The 22,799-nt window shown below is 38.6% G+C and overlaps 1 protein-coding gene across 2 annotated transcripts in view; it reads right to left on the bottom strand.

The window, feature by feature from the left end:
- Nucleotides 1-19,144, bottom strand: part of KLHL4 (kelch like family member 4) — a 37,660-nt gene extending 18,516 nt beyond the window's left edge. For both annotated transcript variants that reach the window (XM_088173065.1, XM_014888345.2), the window contains exons 1-2: nucleotides 19,102-19,144; nucleotides 17,963-18,377 (exon numbers count right to left, since the gene is read on the bottom strand). In XM_088173065.1, the coding sequence (XP_088029191.1) occupies nucleotides 17,963-18,377; nucleotides 19,102-19,129 (443 nt within the window). In that variant the 5' untranslated portion in view covers nucleotides 19,130-19,144. The remainder of the gene's footprint in view (nucleotides 1-17,962; nucleotides 18,378-19,101) is intronic.
- Nucleotides 19,145-22,799: the final 3,655 nt, after the last annotated feature.

Here is a 22,799-nt window from a genome sequence, read left to right on the forward strand (position 1 = left end):
TATAACTATATATTAATTATTAAACCCATATTGTTCTATTGTATACATTGATCTTATCCAGGCATGAATTCTTGTAATTTTCATTAGCCCCCCCCAAATATCCTTTCTCATGGTTCTTGTTAGGATTACATCGTTTCTCCTGATTCTTATTATGATTAAACAATAATCATATTAAATTATCAAACAATCGTTACATTTAACAATCAGATCATTTATCGTATGATGATTACCCAGGTGTAGCTTCACATGATCTAGAAAAGACAAAGCTCAATATTCATTCCCAGGGCCCAGTTCCCTTTCCCAGGCCTACCCCCTTAATCTATTGTATGCAGTTCCCATGATTTTTAGAAACATTTTAACCCTGTGCTATCGTTACCATGCCTTGTTCCAGCTTTTTCTCCTTGGTATCTGGAAGTTTTCATTCCTAAACCTGCATGTAAACTGTATTTTACTGCAGTTGTGTGTAGTAGGGGGTGCTATTGATTTGTCTGCTCCAGTCAGTTTTGAGTGGATGGATTGTTTGCACAGCACTGGGCTGATAAATGCAGCCTGCTGAGCACTCACAAACAGAATCCTTAAAAAAAAAAACCACTTTCCTGTGATACTGACAGCTAAAATACCTCTTAGTGTGAAATGTTGGATATTGCATCTTTAGGTCTTGTTTCTGATCTCTTCTTTCTCTGTCCATTAAATTACTTGACTCAATAGTAATGAATCTGAAGACAATTTAATGAGCACCATATAATTCTAGAGAAATTTCCAAATTAAAAGCTCATGGAACCTGTTACGTGGCCTTTAGAATCTGAATGCAAATAATGGAGACAAATTAATTTCTCTGCCTTTCACAGAAATGTACAATATAAATATATTCCTCCCACTCCAGAATTCTATCTTTCCCACTTGTAGAAAACCCATATTGTTTTTTTGAAACATCATTCCTTACAGCCTTTAAATATGGATTTTGATGTAGATTGAAACAACTTTCTGACACTTCCTTAGAAAATTCTTTTTCTATTCATCTGTTTTTAGTAAATAATGATGCATTTGTTGCTATAAATGTATATCACATAGCTTGAAAATGCTTCAATATTTAACATTTGCTTTAGCTAAAGATTATTTAGATAAACTTTTTTTCAGTTTAATATAATTTTTTTTTTTTTTATTTCCAAGCCCAACTGGGAAATAATGACAGCTGGTTGACTAAATTTCCTGGTTGTCTTTGATATTGTTAATGCAAATTCATAAATGATTAGGACAGATAAGATCTCTTCATGAAATTAGCGTATTAAATTTAGCAGAATATTGGATTACATCCACAATTTAACATCTAGTTCAGAAAACAGAGAAATAAAAAAGAGTAAGTCAGGTTGAATTGGTAGCATCAGAAAATAGAGATGTTAGATCCTGCATTTTCAAAGATCATACCTCATTATATAGCTCATAGAATTCCAGGGAAATAATTAGAAATCAAATTATAATGTAATATTGAAGTGAGCCACAGCAGTTTTCCGTCCCCTCTGCAAAATGTTTCTGTCTTTATTACAATTTCAAATCCATTTTAGCTTAGCTTAGTATAGTTTTACAGAAAAAGGGGAAAACCAAGTTCACCTCTAATGTGTTTCCTTTGTCATTTCAGACTTACAAAAATGAATTTGTCTCAGTGTGTTTAATGACTCCACTTTCTTATTTGTTTTCTTTCAATGCTTCCTAGACAATGACAAAGCTGCAAAATTGGATTATATGCTCATTAGTTTTGTACCAGCCACTGGATGTTTTGCTATTTACCTCTTAAGTGTCCTTTAATGTTTTCCAGAAAATTCATTTTTGAAAAAATCTTTTTTTTGGATTCAATTTATCCACTCTAAGTGTTGTATCTCAGTACATTGCATTTAGCCTTGATGTTTGCAGAAAAAAACCTCAAATAATACTAAACCATTCCTATTGTAAACAGACAGCACTGCTTGTGTGAAATAAATATTTCCCCAGAGCATGTATTTATTTGTGGTTAGAGAATAATTTCCAAGGGAGTGAAAGTCTAATTATTTCATTTAGTCTTTGGTACTTTTTTCACAAGTTTAGTGGAGTCACATTTAACTACAGCATAAATACCCCTAATATAATTAATAATTTCAAAGGCAAAGGTCTTCAGAGACTGAAAAATACTGGAAGCAAAAGCAAGTTCTCCATTAAAATTAATAATATAATTTCTGGTTTATCTTCAGCAGCTGATTCAAAATGGTAGATATCTTATGGAGGGGAAAAATTAAATTCAAAGATAAATATTTATATATTTTCCTTAGTGTATAACTGTCAGACTCAAATATTGACCTTCAGAGTGTGGTGCTGGGTAATGATGAACTAAAGAAGTCAGAGATCAAAATATCCTAAAGGAAGGAGTCAGGGAAAGGCCCCTGGAGTCTGATCTGGAATTCTGGCAGAGGATGCTGAGGGTGTAGCACAGATAAAGATTTATTCCTATTAAACGTGCACAAGTTTGGACCAACAAAAGCTGAATATTCAGGAATAAAAGTTTCCAAAAGTTCATTAGTCAGGAAGGAAAAATATCAATGATTTGGTCTGAAGAATCAAGAACCCAAATTGTTTCATGTCACCTTTGTGTTGGTGCTCACTGGGATGAGGAGCTGTAATTAGCATTCCTAATAATGCCTTAAAACGTGGATTAGCCTGGAGAGAGAGATCTGTATTTAAATTATTCCCAAATCAATGAGTTGTATGAATTTCATTTTAGGTAGAGAGCCAACTAAAATCATCCCAGAATTTTCCTGTAAGGATTTGAGAAGGATAATCAAAATATGGCCCCATATTTTAAAAGAGACATGGAATTTTGAAACAGACAGACAGTATAAACTGAAAACTTGAAGAAATAATCAAAAAGCATTAAGTGTCTCGATGATAAGAAGGACACAAATACCAGCCAGCATGGCTGGTCAGAATGAATCATGTCAGAACATTGTATTTTATTCTTTTTTTTTTCAAGGTACCAAAGCTTACTGGGAGAAAAAACATGAATTGTCAGAAGTCATCTCACCTTTTGGATGGCTCCTGACACTATTTCACATGACATTTTCAAAATCGAGCTGGGATGGCAGGTTTGAAGTGTAAGAAATACAAGAGATATGAATAACTTGTTTAGCCACTCTTGAAATCTGTCAGGGATTCAGTTCCAAAGGCAGGCAAGGTGCTGAGAGCATTCCAGGCAAACCCTGCTCCTGATGCTGCTCCATGATTTTAGAAGAATTTGCAGAAAATAATGTGGTAGAAAGAGGGTTTAACTGTTATTAGTATTTAATTGTTATTATGGGTATATCATAGCAAGACAAAAAGGTTTTTTTGGGAACAGAATTTAAATTCACAGAAGCAGCTTTTCCCTTGTCCTCATTAAACTTTAGGGAAATCTTTACTTTTCAAAGAGTTGTTATCCTCTGTTCAAATAATTACCTGAATGAAACTCAGGGGAGGAAATGACAGGTAACAGCAAGGTTGTACTGGATCCTAAGAAAGCCAGGACTCAAAAATGGTGTGTGGAGGTAAAATTTCATCTTTTCTGTAATCAGAATTGATGTCGTGAGTTTTGTGATTCATTCCAGGCCTACAGTTATTTAAATTTCTGAATTATGTTGAATTTATTTTCTGTCATAATGAAGAACTCTTCACATTAATCAGCAGAGCACTCTTCATTAATCAGTATATAAAGGATAAATCCAGATTTCCTCATTATTTAATTAGGATGCAATAAGACATAAATGCCATTTATTTGCCATGTCCTTTTTAAAACTCAGTGTTTTATTAAACCCCATTCAGTGTGCCTTTGGCCAAAACTAGGAAACAAACCTGACGATAAGGAAGCTTAGAAGCATAATATTGTATGAAAACAAGGTGATTTATTGGAATCTTTTAATTTTGTTGGTGTTGATGAGGCTGTTATTAACATTTTTATGGTGACCACTTCTCAGGTGTTTGTTGAATGTTCCTATTTAAGATATTTGTGAAATTCAGTTTAGTCAAGTTCAGTTATTGGTGCCACTCAAGAGATTTAAATTTGGGGTGTCCTTCCCTGTGCACTGTAAATCCCACCAGGCACCAGCAGCAAACTGGGAAGGAGTGAGGGTTCCCAGCAGCAAACTGGGAAGGAGTGAGGGTCCCCAGCATCCCTGGATGTCACAGCCTGGAGCTCAGGGGCTCAGCTCTGGATGTGCTGTGGCTGTGCCAAGGCAAAGCTGCAGCTCCACCAGTTCACTTTGTTTGTGCAGCAATATTTCCATCAATTTTTTTTTTCTCTCTCTTTTATTTTTGCTTGTGTAAGAGAAGTGCTCAGCCCCTTTCCCAGACAGCTCCGTCCTGCTCAGCTCTGTGTGCTCTGCCCCTCTGGCTGGCTACTGAGAAAAACTCTTTTTTTACAAAAATCCCAGCATTTGTCACAGCTAAACCCCAGCAGCTGGCTGAGAATAGAAAATATTTCAGTTAGGAAGCCATTTCTGAACACAGATAAAATAATGATAAAGTTGATGTGCTTGTATTAATTGATGCTGATAAAATTGTAGCACAGCAAGAACTGTCCCAGCCTCTGCCTTGAAATTTCTGCTGCAGTCATCTTCTTAATTTTTCATTCTTTATTGTGGAGTTTTAAGGGTATGAGCAAAAACATTTGTCCTAGAAGAGTATGGGAAATTGTTGATGACTGCTGAGGTCGTAACATTAACATGAGGTTGTAATAATGATAGAAAATTATGTAGCAAATGAAGAAATAAGTAATCAAAATTTATAATTTATTTTGGCTAATGGAGAAACTCCTGCCTTCCCAACTAAACTGAAAGCTCTGACAATTCCTTTAGAACTTGGAGCTCCTCAATCTGCCTGTTTTTAGCAATTTTTTTATTGCTAAGGTTAACATAAACCTGTCACTTCTCTCAGCTGGTGTTAGTTAAAATAACTTTTCCCATTTGGGATTACAAGTGTAAATGTGCTTGTCATTAACTGCAGGAGCTTCAGCAAAACACTGGAGCCACTTTTTCAGTGCCAGTTTGAGTTTTGTTCTTCCCCCAGACATGACAACGTACAGGCAGATGTCATCATGATTCATATCAGGATGAATTCGGGTCATGATATTTTGAATTCTCCTAGGAATAGAAATCAGGGATTTGTTGGGGTAATTCCACTGGAAAATGGAAGCTGTGCCCAAAGTCAGAGCCCCTGAGCCCTTGGTGCCTTCTCTCAGCTGTGGCCACGTCGTGAATTTGAGGTACAAAGATGAATCAATCCAAACACTCTCCTCAGTAAGCTGCTTCCCTTTGCAAATGGTATAGTTATTATTTTTTAATACAGTAATTACAAAATTACTTTCCAGTCTCTGCAGATTTGTGTGTGAAATCTCTTTGTTGGTGCTCTTTTTCTACTTTTTCTGCTGTTGAAAGATCTCGTGTCTACAAAAGGCTTTTATGCTCACTGTTTGTTTTATGCAGATAATTAAGAAATTGAATAATCCTATGTCCATAGAAAGGAGTTTCTAATGGTTCTCTTCCTGGTACAGAACTAATCTGAACATGAAACTTTGCTATAAACATTCTAATGCATGCCTTAAAAACACTGATTTCTGTGGCATAGAAATTGGAGCTGTAGCAATATCTAATCAGCCTGGAGAGAGCAATGCCTGCACAGCCTGAGTGTTTTATTTAATAGATGTGTGTCTATATTCAGGGATGAAGTGTCTCAGACAAATCATTTCAATTAATGCCAGTTTAAATCACCATTCAAGAACATTATCCTCCAGGAGAATTAGCACTGTATTCATTTACATTATGTAATAAAGAGTAACTGAGTGAAACCTTTCAGGTAAAAGGATAAGAGTATTTTATATATTATCATCTTAAAATTATCCTTTCTTCTGTTAATGCCAGGTGATCACTGCAATGCATGAATTCCAAACCCATTTGTAGCACATGGCTGTGTTGGAGGGAAATTAAAAGTGAAGGGGAAACTCGGGGAGCCTGAGTACTTCTTGCTCAACTTCCTGGGAGCAAGTGATAATCTTTCTAAAGAACAAAAAGTGATGTGACCAGAAGGCGTGATACACCACCATTTCGAGCTGTCAGAATGTACAAAATGACAAATAATGGCTTAATGCTGGATCTGGGCCTGTGGCATTTTTCTTTAGAGGACATAGAAAACAAAATACGGGCCAATGGCAAAAAGAGCTGGTTTTCACTCCAAGTAAAATTATTGCCAGATGAAACTCATTAACTCCATGTTTGTTCCTTCATCAAGCACTTCTCAGAAAGACTCCTGATGGGGGAGAGTGAGGGGAAGCAGACCCTGCTTTATCCCTTTTGCCTATTGCTGGGAAAAATGGAGCAAAGAGGAGCAAAGGGAGATACAAATACAAGAAAAAACCAAATGTGAAGTGGTTGTGCCTCCAGTGAGCAGCTCTGTGAAAAGGCAGAGGATAACAGTCTCAATAGCAATTATCCCTGCCCCTACCAATGTCAGCCTTGCAGCTCATCACATGTGGCTCCTGCTGGGGGATTTTTTAAGATACCTTGATTTATTAAACCTCAAACCACTATCATAATACCTTCATATGTGCTTTTCACTTCTTTTTTATTTTTCATCAGAGGCAAAGGTTCACTATTCTTGGGCTTCTCATGACCATTTCATTTTTTACATTTTTTCTTTCCTACATTTATCTGGATCCTAACAAACAAATAACAAGACTTATCACGTTTTCCCATTCAAGTGAAACATGATCCCCTAGATGAAGGCACCACTTCAAATTGCATTTTGCTATATGAGACACCCCCAGTCATGTAAAAATCCCCAGGCTTGTTCCAAAATATCTCCTGACCCGATTCAGCTGATCTGCTGGATACCTCGTTCAAAGCTACACTCTACTGCAATGGGGAGAAAAAGTGTGATTTTTAACCTATATAGCAAGAAGGCCCTGTCATAATTACAGATTTATTAGATGTGTAAAGGTCTGGACAGCCTCACAGGTAGAAATCACAGATGAGAAGTAGGCTGAAGTTTTCTATTCTGTTTGGAGGTTTTGTAAATATATCTGTGATCAATTCTCTCCTTCTCTTAATTGTGCAATTACACCCTGAGAGAGTTTCCCTGTGTTCAAGCCAAATATTTCTATGTGTCCCTAGGTACAGATATGCTGATACCAAAGTGTTCTCCAGCCAGCTGTTATCTTCTGAGCTTCTGTGTCAGAAAATATAACTCAAACCTAGGTCTGGAAAGGAATTCAAATAACTTAACCTGCTGTATTCATTTCTGGCTCAGTTGAGGGCATTTTCCTTCAAGTCAGTACAACCAAACCAGCATATGGTGAATGTCCTTCCATATTTACTGGAAGGAATTTTGAATGTTATCAGTTATGTTGTGCTTTAGCTCCTGTTCTTACCTTTGATCACTTGCACTTTTTAACACCTGAGAAATATTTTAGCATTTATTATTATGTACATCATTGCCAAAGTCAGAAATGAAGGCCCACTGAGCATCTCCTGTGCTTGCTCAGAAAAGAAGGGGGATGAGGTTGAATCCCTTACAGGGATTCCTTAGTGAGGAAACCTCTGCTCATGAGCCCACAGCACCTTTGTAGGCCAGAGAGAGAATTGTCTTTACAAGCTTTACAGACAGAACATTAGATCTGCTTTAATTTGACAGTATCAAGTGTATTTAACAGTATTTCTGACAACCTGGCTTAATAGAACCTGTTCTCTCCATGCCATTAGTGACTTGACATTTATCTGGACAGATAATAGTGATAATTTGCTCCAACAGGCCAGGGTCTGTGCCAGCCTCATTCACTGTAATTGAATCAGCATAAAAACACCAAATCTAAATAAATGTAGCACATTAAAGCAAAAGAAGAACAAAGAAAAGCTAAAAGTTTGTAATTGATATGAATTGTGGAAAATATTGCTTATATTATTATTATTATTATTATGACAGGGGTTTTTTTGCCAGTAGTATTCAGTAGGCTGGAGAGAAGCAAATTTGCATTTCAATGTGGTTATACAAAAAATAACACAGCAATTTTATTGCATTTATTCAATAAAATGTTGTCCTTCCAGTCCTGACTTTGTTACTTTATTAATTGTATTAAAGTCAGGTTTGGATTCACTTTAAGACCAAGTGACAAAGTATAAGGAAACTTTCAACAGCTGAGGAGTTTGGGCTCCATTTGAACGAGGGAGTGAGAGGCACAATTGAGTTCTCCTGCTTTGTGGCATCCCATGGGAGCTTCTTCCCAGGCAACCTTATTGGCATTTTGTACCTCCTAGCCACTCTACATCACTTTTTTAGCAGAAATTGGGATCCTTTCAGTGAATGAAACAAATTAAGGCAAAAGAAATTAGTGCTGACTTCCAGCCTTGTCCTGTCTGTGCTTATCTCACAGTTCATTGTGCTCTGCTTGAGCAGCCTGGCTCCTGCAGGATCACTGGGCTGGAACTTCCCAGGAAGTTGTCTTGCCCTGCTCCTAAATCCCCTGTGACAGGCTGCACTGCTGGGGGATTTTACTGGGTCAGACATGTCAGACAGAAAGGTCAGAACTCCATCCTAAGCCACTGCACCAGCACACAGAGCAGGAGAGCACAGGAGGGAATTTCTGCCTTTAGGTGGAGTTTTCCATAAACTGAATGATGAGCTGGAGAGAATCTTTTGTGAGTGACTTTTGTGAGACAGCAACGACCCAGAACCAGCATTTTCATCTTTAAATGATCAATATATACCTGATATAAACATGATAGAGCATCCCAGTTTTTGTTCATATTTATTTTCTGCCCCGTTCAAAGGGGTGGCCAGAAAAGGTGGCATCAGAGCCAGCCTCTCTCCTTTGCCTTTTCACTGAGTACATGACAGAGGCAAAGCTCCTAAAACATGAACCACAATGGATCAAAACTGAAGGCAATGTTTGAACAAATATTCTCAGTCTGGAATCAGAGCTTTTGGTCATGGCAGAGAGGGAAAGAAGGGGCTCCCACCAAAGATGTGGAACATGACTAAGATAAAATTACTGAGGTATTATTGCCTGTGTGTGTGTGTAAGTGCATCTCTATTTCTTCACATTCTGCAGCGTTCTGAAAGGGTCTGACATGGAGACAGAGCTTTCCTGAGCATCTGTGCTAAGTGAACACTGTAAAAGAGGTTTCCCTAGCAACTCAAACCATATGTAATAGCTTAAAATAGCTTTTCTCCAACTCCTAGGATTTCTTAGTGGCTTGCTCACAATTTCCATTTAAATCAAGGTATATTTGCCCGGTTCAAAAAGGTTCTTCATTTTCTCAACTTCTATTAAAATGAACAGGGTTTGAAAATGCTCATTTCTTGCCAGAATGCCTCCCTTCCTCTTGTAACTTATCAGGTAAACTGAAGCATGGCAAAGGGTGACAGTGGCTGTCCAACTTCTCAAATGTATTGCCTTTGTTTGCTGTTCAAAACATTTTCTTGGAAGTCTACTGGTCTCTACTTATTGTAATGGGGAGTCCTAGCAGACTTTGATTTCTGTGATGTCAGAATAATGAGAAGATAAACTGTGCAACAATGAAAGATAATGATAATCAATTGTAGCCTACATAAATTCTGCTTTGCATTGCAAAGCTGTTTGCAGGCAAATCTTGAAATCAAATGTTAATATCCAGGTAAGAAATCTAGATTCTTGTCCCAAGGTTTTCAAAATATGGACAACAGAACTGAAGGAAGGACCAGGTACCAGCCATTGCTTTCTTTTCCACTAAAAATGTTTGTTTGGCCTAAATGGGTTTGAGTGGAGAATGTGATGAGGCAAACAACTTTTTATCCTGTGACACAGCATGAGAATACAGTGCCTATTTCCTGACAACACACTTTGAAACTGTATTAATTTAGATACTCTAGCATATATTTAAACCTGAAACGAAGGCAGGATGTTCCTTTAAATACTTTTAGTTATCCTCTTGTTCCCTGTGAGCAGCAGACAGGTTTTAGTGAAATATCCTGACTTGTCACATAGGATGGAAACAATTACTACAATGAAATCAAAGATGTTTCAAGCTAAGAATTATTGGAGGGGCAGAATTTTTGTAAAGAGCCAGGCTCTCTGGTCTTGTTCTAGCTATTTAAATTTGCTTTGAATTGAGTTTAGACTATTAAGCATTTGCTTGAAAAAGGAGGGAAGGAGGGGGTCTGGGAGCAGATTGGCTGTCACAGCAGGGTGGGAATTTCAGTGCTGGTGTTTGATGGGGTCACTGAGGGGGAATTTGGTGTCACAGAGGAATAAATTTGGTCGTGACTTTGTTTTAGAGATTAGTTTCTGTAGGTTTATATCCTATACTTCTCTTCAGCTCTTTCTGTGCATCCCAACAGTTCTTCAGCTTCGTTTTTTAATTATTTTACCTTGCACACCAACAGGTGCACAACAACTAAGCCACAGTCTTATCTAATTGCCTGATATAATAATTCTCTCAATACATTGAGGAATTATTTTATTCTAGTAGAATGAAAGGAGCTAAACCAAACTGATCTAGTTTAGCTGGGCAAATTTAGCTGCTTGATTATAACAAATAAATCCCTTTATTTTTTAAATGCACAGGATTTCAGTAATTTTCCTCATTGCAATATTCTAAAGCAAACAATTCAACCACAAACCAAGGGTAAAAACAAATAGTTTCTTTCTTTTAGGATCCTGTCTTGCTATAGATTTGAAACCAAGCAAAACCTTCTCCCCCTTTTGCCCAGAATGTTTCAGCAACCATCTGATTTCCTGTTGATCTTTCAGCTGCATAATCTCAGTGTGTCTGTAAAAACTGCTCTGCTTTGGGCACATGTGTTTAATCATCTCCTTAACTTTTTCTGGAGACATTAAGAAGTGATTTTAAGAGCAGTAATAACTCTTTAAAAAGTCATTTAACAGCTGTCTTTGCTGAGACTGAGCTCTGTGGAGTGAAAATGAGAAGATAATTGAATCATAAAAAAATTGTTTTGAAATGACTGGAATTGTCCTAGATTCTTAAATTACTATTAAATGGTATTTTTTCCCTTGCCTGTAATAATTCATCTTTGAAAGCTAGGCTTTTTAAATGTAGGCCTGTAAAATATTGTGTGTTTCTAGTAAATCAGATTATTTCTCATTATAAACTTCTTGGTGGGTAGATAGGGTTAGACTTGATGACATCCAGAGCCCCTTTTCAGCTTAAATTTTCTTATGATTCTATTTATCTAGCTATGAAAACAAAAAAATGTGAATAAATAGCCAAGCTTTTCACAGGGTAAATATAAAATTAATTTCAAAATACGGTTCTACTAATTTCTTTCATCTTTAATAACTGTTTCAATCCCCTTCAAAACCCCATTTTTTTGCTTTTTCAAGTTCTTCAGAAGGTGTTGTAATAGAAAGTGAGTAGGAATACATCCCAAGGATGCCTTTGAGACATTTTTATTCTCATTTCTGTACCAAGAGCTCCTGTATGAGGTCACAGCATTTATTTGGTCAGAATTAATCCATTGGTCACTGTTCAGTGCATTTATACTTAGCCTCTGTTCCTCTTTGTGAATTATCTGCTGCAAAAAAAAAATGTGATTTTCCTCTTCAATTTTAATTCTGAATCAGATACCACTTACTGTAACTTTATAGATTTTCCACACTTAGCAAACATTAGACATAAAATTTTCTTGGTTACCCCCAGCTACCATATTTCAAACAGTTCTGAGTGAATTTCCATAAAATGCTATCACTTCTGACTCCTCTCAAATCAGCCACAAACATCTTGAACAATACAGTTTCAAAGTCATATTCTGACCTTTAGCTAAAGATCCTTGTTAGAAGAAAATTAGTTTTTGCTTGTCCCTGAGGTAACAAGGAAACATTTTGGTTTTCCATTGCAGGCTTGCAGAAAATCACCTTTTTAAAATGTACTGCTGGAATTGATATTCAGCTGTTATAAATGCTAAAGAAACTGAAAAATTCTCCACAAGGCATAAACATAATTTCTTTTCCTTGTTGCTACTTCTTGCCAAATTATACAGTGTAAAATTCATATAATTATTATTTCTAAGCAAGCACTTAGAAATAAAACTTAAGTCAGCAAGAATTTGCCAAGAATAACAAGTCAAAGTAAACTGAAGTGCCTCATTAACAAGTTTTGCTAGAAATCATGGAGAACAGAAAAGAAACAGTTGTCATGTACACCTTGAATATAAGAATATTATTTTTTCAGCGTGTTATATCAGATAGTGCAAAGTTCAACGTCAAGGACTGTCTGGAGGAACCCATTTTTGGAACAAGAGTGAAACTGTTTTGAAATGATGCTATTAAATTGTCAATGGTTCACTGACAAATAGGAAGGTAAATCAAAGTAGGTTCCTAAGGAACTTAGCACTGAAGTCCCTCTATAACTTCTCATAAATTTTCTAAATTACTTGAAAAAATAAAAGAGAAATCTTTGATATTATATATTACAACATGTATGGTGCCAAGCTGAGAAGAGCTGCAGGTGTGGTGGAGTATTGGATCAGAACTGAATATTAAATCATAAATCAGGGTTATAAAATCAGAACTGAATACTAGCTCAGCCAATTGGAGACAGTATCTGATAAACACAAGATGGAATTTATTCGTGCAAAGTACTGGATTTAGGAACAAATAACTGCAAGAATTCACAGATGGTTTGGGAGCAGGTCTCTGGTACAGAGGCAGGAGTTTCACATGAATCACCAGGCAGGCATGAGGCACAGCACCACGCTGTTGATAAAAGGAGAACAGCTACCGAGGACATTCAAAGAGATTTGAGTCAGGATGACACAGAAGGAATCCAGCTCTCCCCTAGAGCTGCCAGACTCCAACAGGAGCACATCCAGCTCTGCCCACTGAGCTGCAAGCCCTGCCAGACCTGCTGGAGACAGGCAGGACAGCAGTGAAATACCAGAGCTGTCAGGATAGGAATTCTGAGACAGGACTGCAAGAATTGCAGCTCTTTGGAATTACAGCAATTTTCAAACATAAGCAAAGGGTGTAAAGAAGAAAAGTGTGGCAATTAGAAGAATAAGGAGAACAATGTGCTACCTATGATGGGGAAAGACCAAGGCATTAATGAGCTTAAATTGTGCTGTAGATAAGCAAGGAAGCTCCTAAACCTCGTTGGTCCAGCTTTGTCACAGAAGGATTGAAATGCTGTCTGACTGCATGTCCAGCATTCTTTATCATGCTTCTAAAATACTTATTTGTTAAACTCACGATTTTTTGAAATTTTTCAAAATGCTGGAGGTTCAGTGAAAACAAAATCGAGGTAGTTCTGTTCTAAAAATAAAGACTGCTGTGATGTGAGATTAGGAATTGTCATTTCTGAACTTTACCTTGGGCATCAGAGATTGCTCATGGAACTGAATTTTACCCACAGCAGGGAGGCAGTGGGGTGATGTTCCCCCCTGAATGCAGCCCTTTACCCCTTTCTCTGCACAGGGCACATCACAATCCTCCCTTGTGCTGCTGCCTGGGATCCCTTATCAGTCATTCCTGTGCTCCACTGTTTATTTGGATACCCAGAACTTCACTGGCAGTGCCAAAAGCCCTCTCAATCTGCTTTGACCACTGGTTTCACAGAGTAACTCATATGTTCCGTTTTCATTAGGAAAATTAGTGAAATTTTGACTTTTTCACCTGTTATCTTTTTCTTTATTTCACACTAGAAAGGGAGCCAAGGCTGTCATCAGCTACTGGAGCCAAAAGCAGAACTGAAGGGAAAAGCCTCAGATAGCAGACAACCTCTGAAATAGTCATGTACACGTGTGTGTGTGTTTATGTGTATGTCAGAGTGAAGAAAATAGTCTGATAGTTATTTCCATATGTCTGCCAACACCAAAAAAAAAAAAGTGATTTTTCAAGTCTTAACTATCAAAATAGCTGTACATCAAAAATAGCCACTGCAGAAAAGGATTGCCTTTGGGAGGATGCACCTCCCAAGTATCTGTTTCCATGTGCATCAGTAATGATGTTTGGATTACAGCATCAAAAGATTCTATTAAAATTAATTAGAAAGATATTTTGTCTCATGTGGGAAATTAGAAAACATTTGTCCTTAGCAAAAGTAGAATTTGTCCCAAGCTAGAGTTTGTCAGCAATTTTTCAGCCACATAATTAGGAAAAAAAAATGCAGAAGAGAAAAAGGATGAATGGATGCTACATTTACTATTGAAATCTAAGTGCCTTTGGGCAACTAGGAAATACTTAAGCAGCACACATGGCCTGCAATAGCACACTTGTGGAATCAGAAAGCTGGCAGGCATGCAGGAATGGATGTGGAAATGTGGCATAATGATAATAAATGCTGGGCACTGTGCTCTCATGGAGAAGTCAATATCTGTGAGTCCAGAACTTATTAAGGGAAGTAGTAATCGAAGTAATTCAATATCAAAATTTTTCTTCTTAAGAGGCTTCAGTGCTTTGTCAGGCTGTGGGCACACAGGTGTTCATGGGGTGCACATAAAGTTTCTGTTGACTGTCAAAATCTAACAATCAAATCCTCCCAGAGTGTGCTGATCACACATCACTGCCACACCACTTTCTTTGAAATGGAAATGGAAATGATTCCTGGTCTCCCTGGCAGAGGAGCCTGAACCTCACAAGATTCCAGAGAGGACAGATCAGAGATGTCCTGCACAGCCCAAGAGCTCCTGCTGAGCCACCCACAGGTTATTTATTTCCCATGGCTTCTTACAGACCTCACTTCAGCTCCCTCTTTAAGCCAAACCTGACATCTCTGCAGGTGTTTTGTCTTCCTTGCCATGGCCATATTCCACAGGTTTCTTTTCCTGGTCACCCCAATAATACCAGAAAATGCTCAGTTGGGAAATAGACTCTACAAATGTAATAATTTGGTGGTTAGGCAGACTTTAGCTGGTTTCTCCTTTTTTCACCCATGAAGAGGTCCCAGTCCTCATTCAAGGAGCAGACTGGTAAGAATCAGGTGAGGTCAGTCAATCCAGATTGTCCACTGTTCATCTTTTTTCCAAGCTATAGATGTAACTTCCATAAGGATCTTAGAGCAGCAGGTCAAGGCCCATCATTTCAGATGTTCCTGTATGAGCAGGTTCCCTGAGCAGCACTGCACCAGACAGCCCCCAGGACTCTGAGAGGCTTTCCTTACCCTTGTGCCAATAAACCATTTATTTATGGCCCAGAATGTAATGGTTGATCACAAATTAACTGGTTATGATTAGGACAAAACTAATGAGTTTTAGTCACTTGAGCTTCATTTCTTTGTCACTTGCCATGGGATATAGTTGAGGAGCAAGCCCATGGATCAAAAGGGTTTCTTGCACTATTTAATTTGGGGACAGGAATACCAAAATGGCCTGAAGAAAGCAGAAATAAGTACATTGATGATCCTGTATTCCAAATGGAACTGTTGTTTAGAACTTTATAATTTAACTTTCCTCCTCAATAACGGGCCCTTATTTCATCAAACCCCAGAGTTCTTTCTGTCCCTCACTGACAGCATTGACTCCTGAGGTTTCTAGAGAAAGACAGCTCAAATTTTTCTGAAGAAATTCAGAATATTGTTTTTACATTTCCAAAATTTTCCATGGGAAAGATTAAACTCTTAGTAGAACCTGCTTTCATACTCTGCTCAGGGTAGAGGCATTGATCAAATTCTCTCTGCTTTTATACTATTTTGGGATGTCCATGTGACACTCAGCAGAGTCCTGCTTTAGATCCACCTAAAAATGGGACTTTTCCAGGCAGAGGAAAATCCACTGCTTTGGAGACAGCTGCTTTGAAGGCACGGTGCTTTTGTGGTCTGAAAGGCAAATTTGTCTCTGGTGTCCTCAGGTGTGGATGTGAAATTTGGCTGCAGCACCTGTACAGCTCCTGCTGTGGTGGCTGCAGCAGTGTGAGAATCTTGGGCTCAGGGGATCCTGCAAACACCTGAATTTCACCTGTTCATCACCAGCAGAGCCCCTTGATTGCCATTGACTGGGACTGTCTGGGACTTCCAAAGGAAAAGGAGGCCTGGAATGATTGAAAGGCGTGATTTCAAAGATGAGACATTGCTTTGAAGAGTTGAAAATATATCCAGATATCCATATCTACATCCTAGATCTAGGTAGATGTAGATATAAGGCTTTTCTCCTTATTTCTTCTCAGTATCTCATTTCTACTCAGCCAATTAATGTATTAATTAATGTGTGAGCTGTGCTGTAGGGGAAGGGAATAGCGTTTAATGGTTTCTGTAGACACATATTTAAGAAATTTGAGCTATGTTGTCCTTAATGGTCAGTTTTATTTTCTTGAAATAAATTTTAATTATAGAGAAACCCATACTCATTAATCACTTTATAAACAACCTTATTACCAATTCAGCTTTTTAAGATGTATGTTAAAACAGATTTTAATCTACAACATGCAATGATGGCTTTTTCTGATATCTTAAACCCACTTATTTGACTATAACAATATATGAGATATCCAGTTCCAAAACTATCCTAAGAGCTGCAACTTTAAACAGCTCAAGAGCAGAACTTAAATTGGAAGGGATATGAAGGTACAAAACTTCAGGAGGTCTTAGCAGAAACTTCATATATAGCTGGAGAAAATGTCACATCTTATTTTAGAAGGCAGTGGTTTATTACCTCCCAAACTAAACTTACTAAGCTTTTTTTAACCTCCTTTTTCACATGGTGTAGAATCTTATTTGGATGAATAAGTCTTCCTTATTTTTCTTCAAATTAAATCTATTTTCCTTCTAAGGTGTGTCTAAAATCACCCTTTTTTTCAGGAAATTTGTACTATCATTTGAAATGGTGTACTAAGGGTCTGCTGCTTCCCCATTCCAAACCAGTGCCCTTGGAAACACACAGAACTCCCACAGTCCTTCCTCAGAGCTTTTATTCTGTAATGATTTTATCTGGTACCTACTGACTACTGGGACTGGTTTCCAAGTGATATTTTGGAATGCAGTTTTTGCTGTTCCATCTGCAGATGTTCCCCACAGCAGATGCACAACTTGAAAAATAATAACTGCTAAAAATATGCAAGCTGTCAGCTTGGGTTTTACTGAGAGAACTGTAACTTCAAGTAAGATAAATTTGTATTTAAATGCAATGCAATATGCTTAAATTATGTTCAAAGACTTATAGCAATCTCACCAAATGGTGCAAATAATCATATCATAAATGCTTGATTTGAGTCCAAGGTGAGGAAAGGTGGGGTAAAAATGTTGCTGGGTAAGCTAAAAACACTGACATGAGTTTGAAAAAGAACATAAAAAAAAACTTAAATAAGTGGTATTAATATTGTATTCTCTGTTATTCACAACTTGAAAATAGCTCTTCCTTTGTGCTTACACCATTAAGGTTTCATAGCTGTAATGCTTTTTCACCTGACCTTGAAGAAAATATTTGTCTTAGCATTCTAAATAAGCTCTGAAAGTACTGGGATTTCAAACAAACCTTTATGAAAGCAAAGAATGATGATGCTTCCTTTCCACTTGGTTCAAGGTTAGTTTTACTTGCCAGGAAGACAGTAAAACAAAATCAGTGAGAAATTTGAGAGATCAATGGCAACCACGGAGCCCGTGCACCTCCAGCAGCTCCCATTTGTCAAAGTTGCACCCATTGATAAAGTCAGAATGAGGACAGGATGTCAGGAGCTCCTTTTTTCATTGCACTCACACATAATAAATCAGGAGAAGAAATTGATATGCTGTGAATGTTGATAGAGCAAATTTGACAAACTGGCAGATTTTATGCATATGGAAGAGTTATGGGATGATGTACCTTAAGCAAAGATCAAAATTTCATGACAATGTTTCTGTTCATTTTTCTGGTGTTCCCGTCTGAGTGTGGGTGTGCACGCACACAGAGTGAGATTAACGCAGCAAGGAACTCTGGCTAAAAACAAAGACAGTTGTAGGGAACAACTCAGAAACAAGTCTGCCTTTCCAAGTGCCGACTTTAAAACTCCTACCTCTCTGCAGATTCATCTGCATTCTGTTCTGTGACCATCTGCAGCTCCTGCGGGGCTTTCGCGGACTCTTCTTTGTGGGAGTTGTTCTCGGCGCTGTTTTTGGGGCTGTCCTCTCCGGAGCGCAGCTGCTCCATGAGGCTGTGCTGGTGCCAGCTGTGGATGGACCGGGGATGCAGCGGCGTTGGCCCCGGCACGGGGGCCAGGATGTTGTGGTGGACGGGGCTGCTGTTCTTCTTCAGCCCATTTCTGTCCCGAGAGTGGCTCTTGAGCCTGTTCTGCACCGGGGTGCCCCTGTGCTCGTATCCCTCCTGCTGATGGCAGCCCCCGGAGCCGGCAGAGCCCTGCGAGGGGTGGCTGAACCACCTCCAGCGGAGCCTCAGGATCTGCTTCACATCAAACTCTTTCTTTCCTGACACTGACATTTTTTTTATTATTTCCCAGAGAGGAGCAAAAAAAAAAAAAAAAAAGAAAAAAAAAAAAAAAAAAGGCGCCTATTCTTTTAGGAAGGAAATGGATTCTTTGTTATCTCTTCTGTTTCTCTTCTTAAGAAAAGGCAACAAAAGAACAAATACCGGCAGCTCTCTCCCTCTCTCTCCCGATTAACACCCCGCGATCTCTCGCAGGCGATGCCGAGCTGCTGTTAAGTGCATAGGTGGGAATCCATGCTGACAGGATGATGAGGTCAGACCTTAAACAAGTAAATCAGCTTAGCACAGGAAAGCAGCGACCATAACCCTCGGCAGCTGCCGGGCTTACACACTGCCAGCTCTACATTCTGTCCCTCCCCATTTATAACCCAGCCTCACATGATCCTCACAGCCCCAATGCCACTTAAGATGCAGGCAAGCATGCACAAATAAAGTGACAAGACTTTCTATCATCTATCTATCTATCTATCTATCTATCTATCTATCTATCTATCTATCTATCCATCTATCTATCTATTTATCTATCTCACGGCGTTCTCCATCAAGCCTGCTAATTAGCAGCGCTGCTTTCCAGGGCAGGTTTAGTGAGGATGCTTCCAGGCGGATTTTTGGAGGGCGATTCCCGCAGCTCACGCGTCTCCTGAAGGCTCTGCGTTTGTTTGTCTTGCCGTGTAAAATTCCTACAAATGGCCTCGGTGTGGTAGCACTTACCTAAAGGAGAGGCAGCCTTTGAGTGCATGCTGCTGTCCTCACCTACAGAGGGATTTCTCAATAGAATTGCAGGGCTAGGAGAAGAGAGGCAGGGAGCTCAGGAAAATCGGAGATGTGCTCCCTGAATGACTGGATCTGTGGAAAACACAGTTTCCTGGCTAAGTGCCTGTGTAAACAGCCTTTCCCATCCTGCTCTTGATTTCTCACGGACAGTGAAACGCTCGTGGGTTTTATTTTTTGAAAACACCTTTCTTTTCTTTCTTTTGATAGCGTGCGCTGTAACGCGTTTTCAGCAAATTTAATAGGGGAGATGTTTTCATTGCCATCCCCTGGTTACCAGGCAGGGCTGTGAGAACTGTTCCCTCTGTGGTTTGAAATAATGTACACAGAATGTTTTCATGTGCAAATTGAAAAGAAATGAATGGACTGGATTTTTTTTTTTTTTTAATGTTATATTCTCCCAGGTTGGCTACTGATGGTCTATCCAACTGTAAGCAGAGTGCAGAAATGGAAGAAGCTCTAACAAAAAGTCAGTAGAACATGACTCGGAGAGGACCCTTCTCTAACACACCTCTCTTCTCAGACCTTCTGGCATTAATTTGCTTTTTCTCTGTCTTTTCTGTGAATTTTTCTTCTTTTTTTTTCTACCTAAATTCTATGATGAGACATTGAACCTTCAAATAAAATCTGTTTTTTAAACACAAGCAAGGAAATGTGAAGTAGAGTTTAAGAAAACAAAAGAAGAAGAACAAGCAAAATGAGAGGATAAGACTAAGGAATTGCCAGTTTTTATTCTGGGCTCTCCTGCTCCTGACTTATTCATGGTATTCAAGCAAAGGATGTGCAGCACCATGGACTGGATGCATGTGAGAGAAATTACAGGATGAGTGAAGAACTCATCAAAATAATTGAAAGATATTTTCCTATCTAGATCCATAGAGGGAAAGACTTTGCACTGAAGAAAATCTGTGTGAAAGGCTTGGCCATAAAAGGCAGGAAGGCAGAAGCTGAGGGAAGATTTGACAGACGTAGCCAGTGCATATTTGTTGCTATAGAGAACATTGAGGCTGAGCTGTTGCAATTAAATGTACATTAACAAGATTTCCTTTGAGATGTTCTAGGAATAGAGAGAAGCTAGAAAACTTATTCAACTTCTAATAAGTCACATTAAGAAGAAGGTGCACAAAGGCCTTAAAGTGCATTTAATAAGGGGGTTCAAGTCAAGCTCTTTGAGGATATGAGCTAATAAGCTGCTACCAAACTTCAGGGATATTAAAAGATTTATAGACAGTGAGTGGATCAGTGAAAAGGCTGGGCATTGAGCAAGACAGATTTTTGTATACCCAGAAGTCAGTTGAAGATGTTTTCACACTTTAATGATGACCTTTCACAGCAATCTAAAACTTTCTGGAGACCCAAGTGCTTCAGGTTTTTTTTTTTTTTCTTGCATTACAAGTATATAATATTCAATATAACGTTTCTTGACTTCTCAGTTTCAGCCTGCACACCTAAGGATGTTTTTCTTTTCAATTTCACACAAGTAATGAGACTTGGTGGTATCTCTATATATTCCTGAGGATTGCCTACATAGCAATTTGACATCTAGTTTAGGGAGGGAGTCTCTATGTACCAAGTCAATGAAATAATTTATGATGAAACCTTGTAGAGGTGGACAGAGAATACACTTTCTTGCTATTCTTTAATCAGGCCATTGAGCTATCTCAGCAGCTCTGTCAGCTCCTCTTAACAACAGCTCCTATACATTTAATCCATATTTTTCCACCGTGTCACAAAGCTTCTGTCAGTTTTCTTCCCTTAAATCTCTTTTGCAGAATTCATCCTTTCCTCTGAGATATCATCAAAAGCATATTCCTTCCATTTTACTGAGGAATGTACAAGCAGCACTTTTGCTTGGGAATTGCCCCTGTTCCTGCTAACTCAGTACATGTTTTAGCAGATGTAGTGAAATCTAGCTAAAATTAAAATAGTCAAACTGGACATTTGCTGAAGAAACCATCTTGCTCAGAAAGTCAGCTTGAGTCAGCACAGAATATGTTTCAGGTGGGGCATAAGGAGATTATTTTTTTTACAGAGCTTGTTAGTGTTCTGCCTAAAATTCCAATGTGCTGTACCAAGTCAAGATAATTGATTTGATAACCCGAAATTTCAGACCTGAAATGATTGGAAGTGTGGCATATATATATATAAAACCCTGGAGGGGCTTTATACTTTTCACCATTTACATTTATCTTCTGGTGAGAAATTTGGTTCTCTTGAACCTTAATGCAATGAGTGTTTACTTCTGGGTGATTTCTTCTGAATCTCTCACATAATTTTAGGTTCATCTCTGGTTGGGTTCAAACTGCTAAATGAGAGAAGAGAGACGATTTTTCTGTTATTACTATCCCTAATTTAATGAGACTGGTCTCATTTAGATGAATAACCACATAACAGCATTATTTTTTTGCCCTCATGGCTGGAAATCTCCAAAGAACAGGATTTTCTAGGACTACAGCAAGCCCAGCCAGGGCCACCAGGAGGGTCAGGCAGATGGAGATTTGATGGATGAGGGGAGGCAGCTGCAACAGGAACTGTTCAGCCTTGTGAAGAAAAGGCTCAGGGGCATTTTCTGGCTGCCTGCAGGTACCTGATGGGAAAGCAGAGACAACAGGGTCAGGCTGGGGAAAGCAGGCATGTGTTGGGCCATGGGAAAAGCTGAGGAGATGTAAGAAAAGCTTTCTACCTGTGAGGGTGGTCAGGGAGGTGGGAGGAGGCTGCCAAGAAAGGGAAAGTGAGATCCACTGAGGATGGGGTGGAATCATCCTTTTTTTGGTAAAATAATGCCAGAAAAATACCACTTGTGGAGTCTGAAACCAGGAGTATTGCAAGGACTAGGTTAGTAGCAAGAGCTGATAAAGTAGTTCTTTGCTGGATATGGGACAGATCATTAAAAAAATTGAATTTTTTATTAAAGTCGAAGATAGCTTTGGAGCAGAGCTCTTCAGTGCTGGGTAACTGAGTCAAATGAGACAACCAAAAAGCAAGATAAGCACAAAAAGTGAAGAATGTTTTCTCATATTTTTGAAGACATTTTTTGTCTGTTATGATATTACATTATTTAGAAAGTCAAGTTAATGACTCGTATCAATATTGTTTCCTCTACAGAGTTTGCACTGGGGGGAAGAGCATAATAAGATTTACATGTGCACAGATTGTTGATAGCTGAACCAAGCCCTATTTAAAAACTGCTCCCTGTGTGCCCAAACTGTGTTCCACAGGGTCTGCACACTTTGTGTACTCAGCCTGTGCAGATCAGGCCAGATACAGAGAACAAGTTCAATATTTTTACTACCCTGTTTTGAAAAAATAATGCTAAAAAGAATTCCCATTAGTCCATCCTTTGTGCAAGAGATAGGCCAGGAAACATCTGCAGAGCCCAGCAGCAGCATTACAGGAGTCAGAGTTAAAGGGAAAAGAACAGGATAAAACCCAAAACAAATAGCTCTATTTAAAATCTGCAGGAAAGCTCCCCTTTCTTTTCAAAGAAAGCTTTAAATGCCACAGACACAAATCAGTTTAAGACAATCAGTGATTTCCCATGCTCCCCACTAAAGGAGGCAGGAGGGATGATCCACGTAAGGGAAGGTGTTGACACATTTAAACACAATTGCTTCCTCAAATAACTGGGAGCTATCCTA

The sequence above is a fragment of the Sturnus vulgaris genome, chromosome 14 (genome assembly GCF_052056855.1).
Source record: "Sturnus vulgaris isolate bStuVul1 chromosome 14, bStuVul1.hap1, whole genome shotgun sequence".
Classification (NCBI taxonomy): Eukaryota; Metazoa; Chordata; class Aves; order Passeriformes; family Sturnidae; genus Sturnus; species Sturnus vulgaris.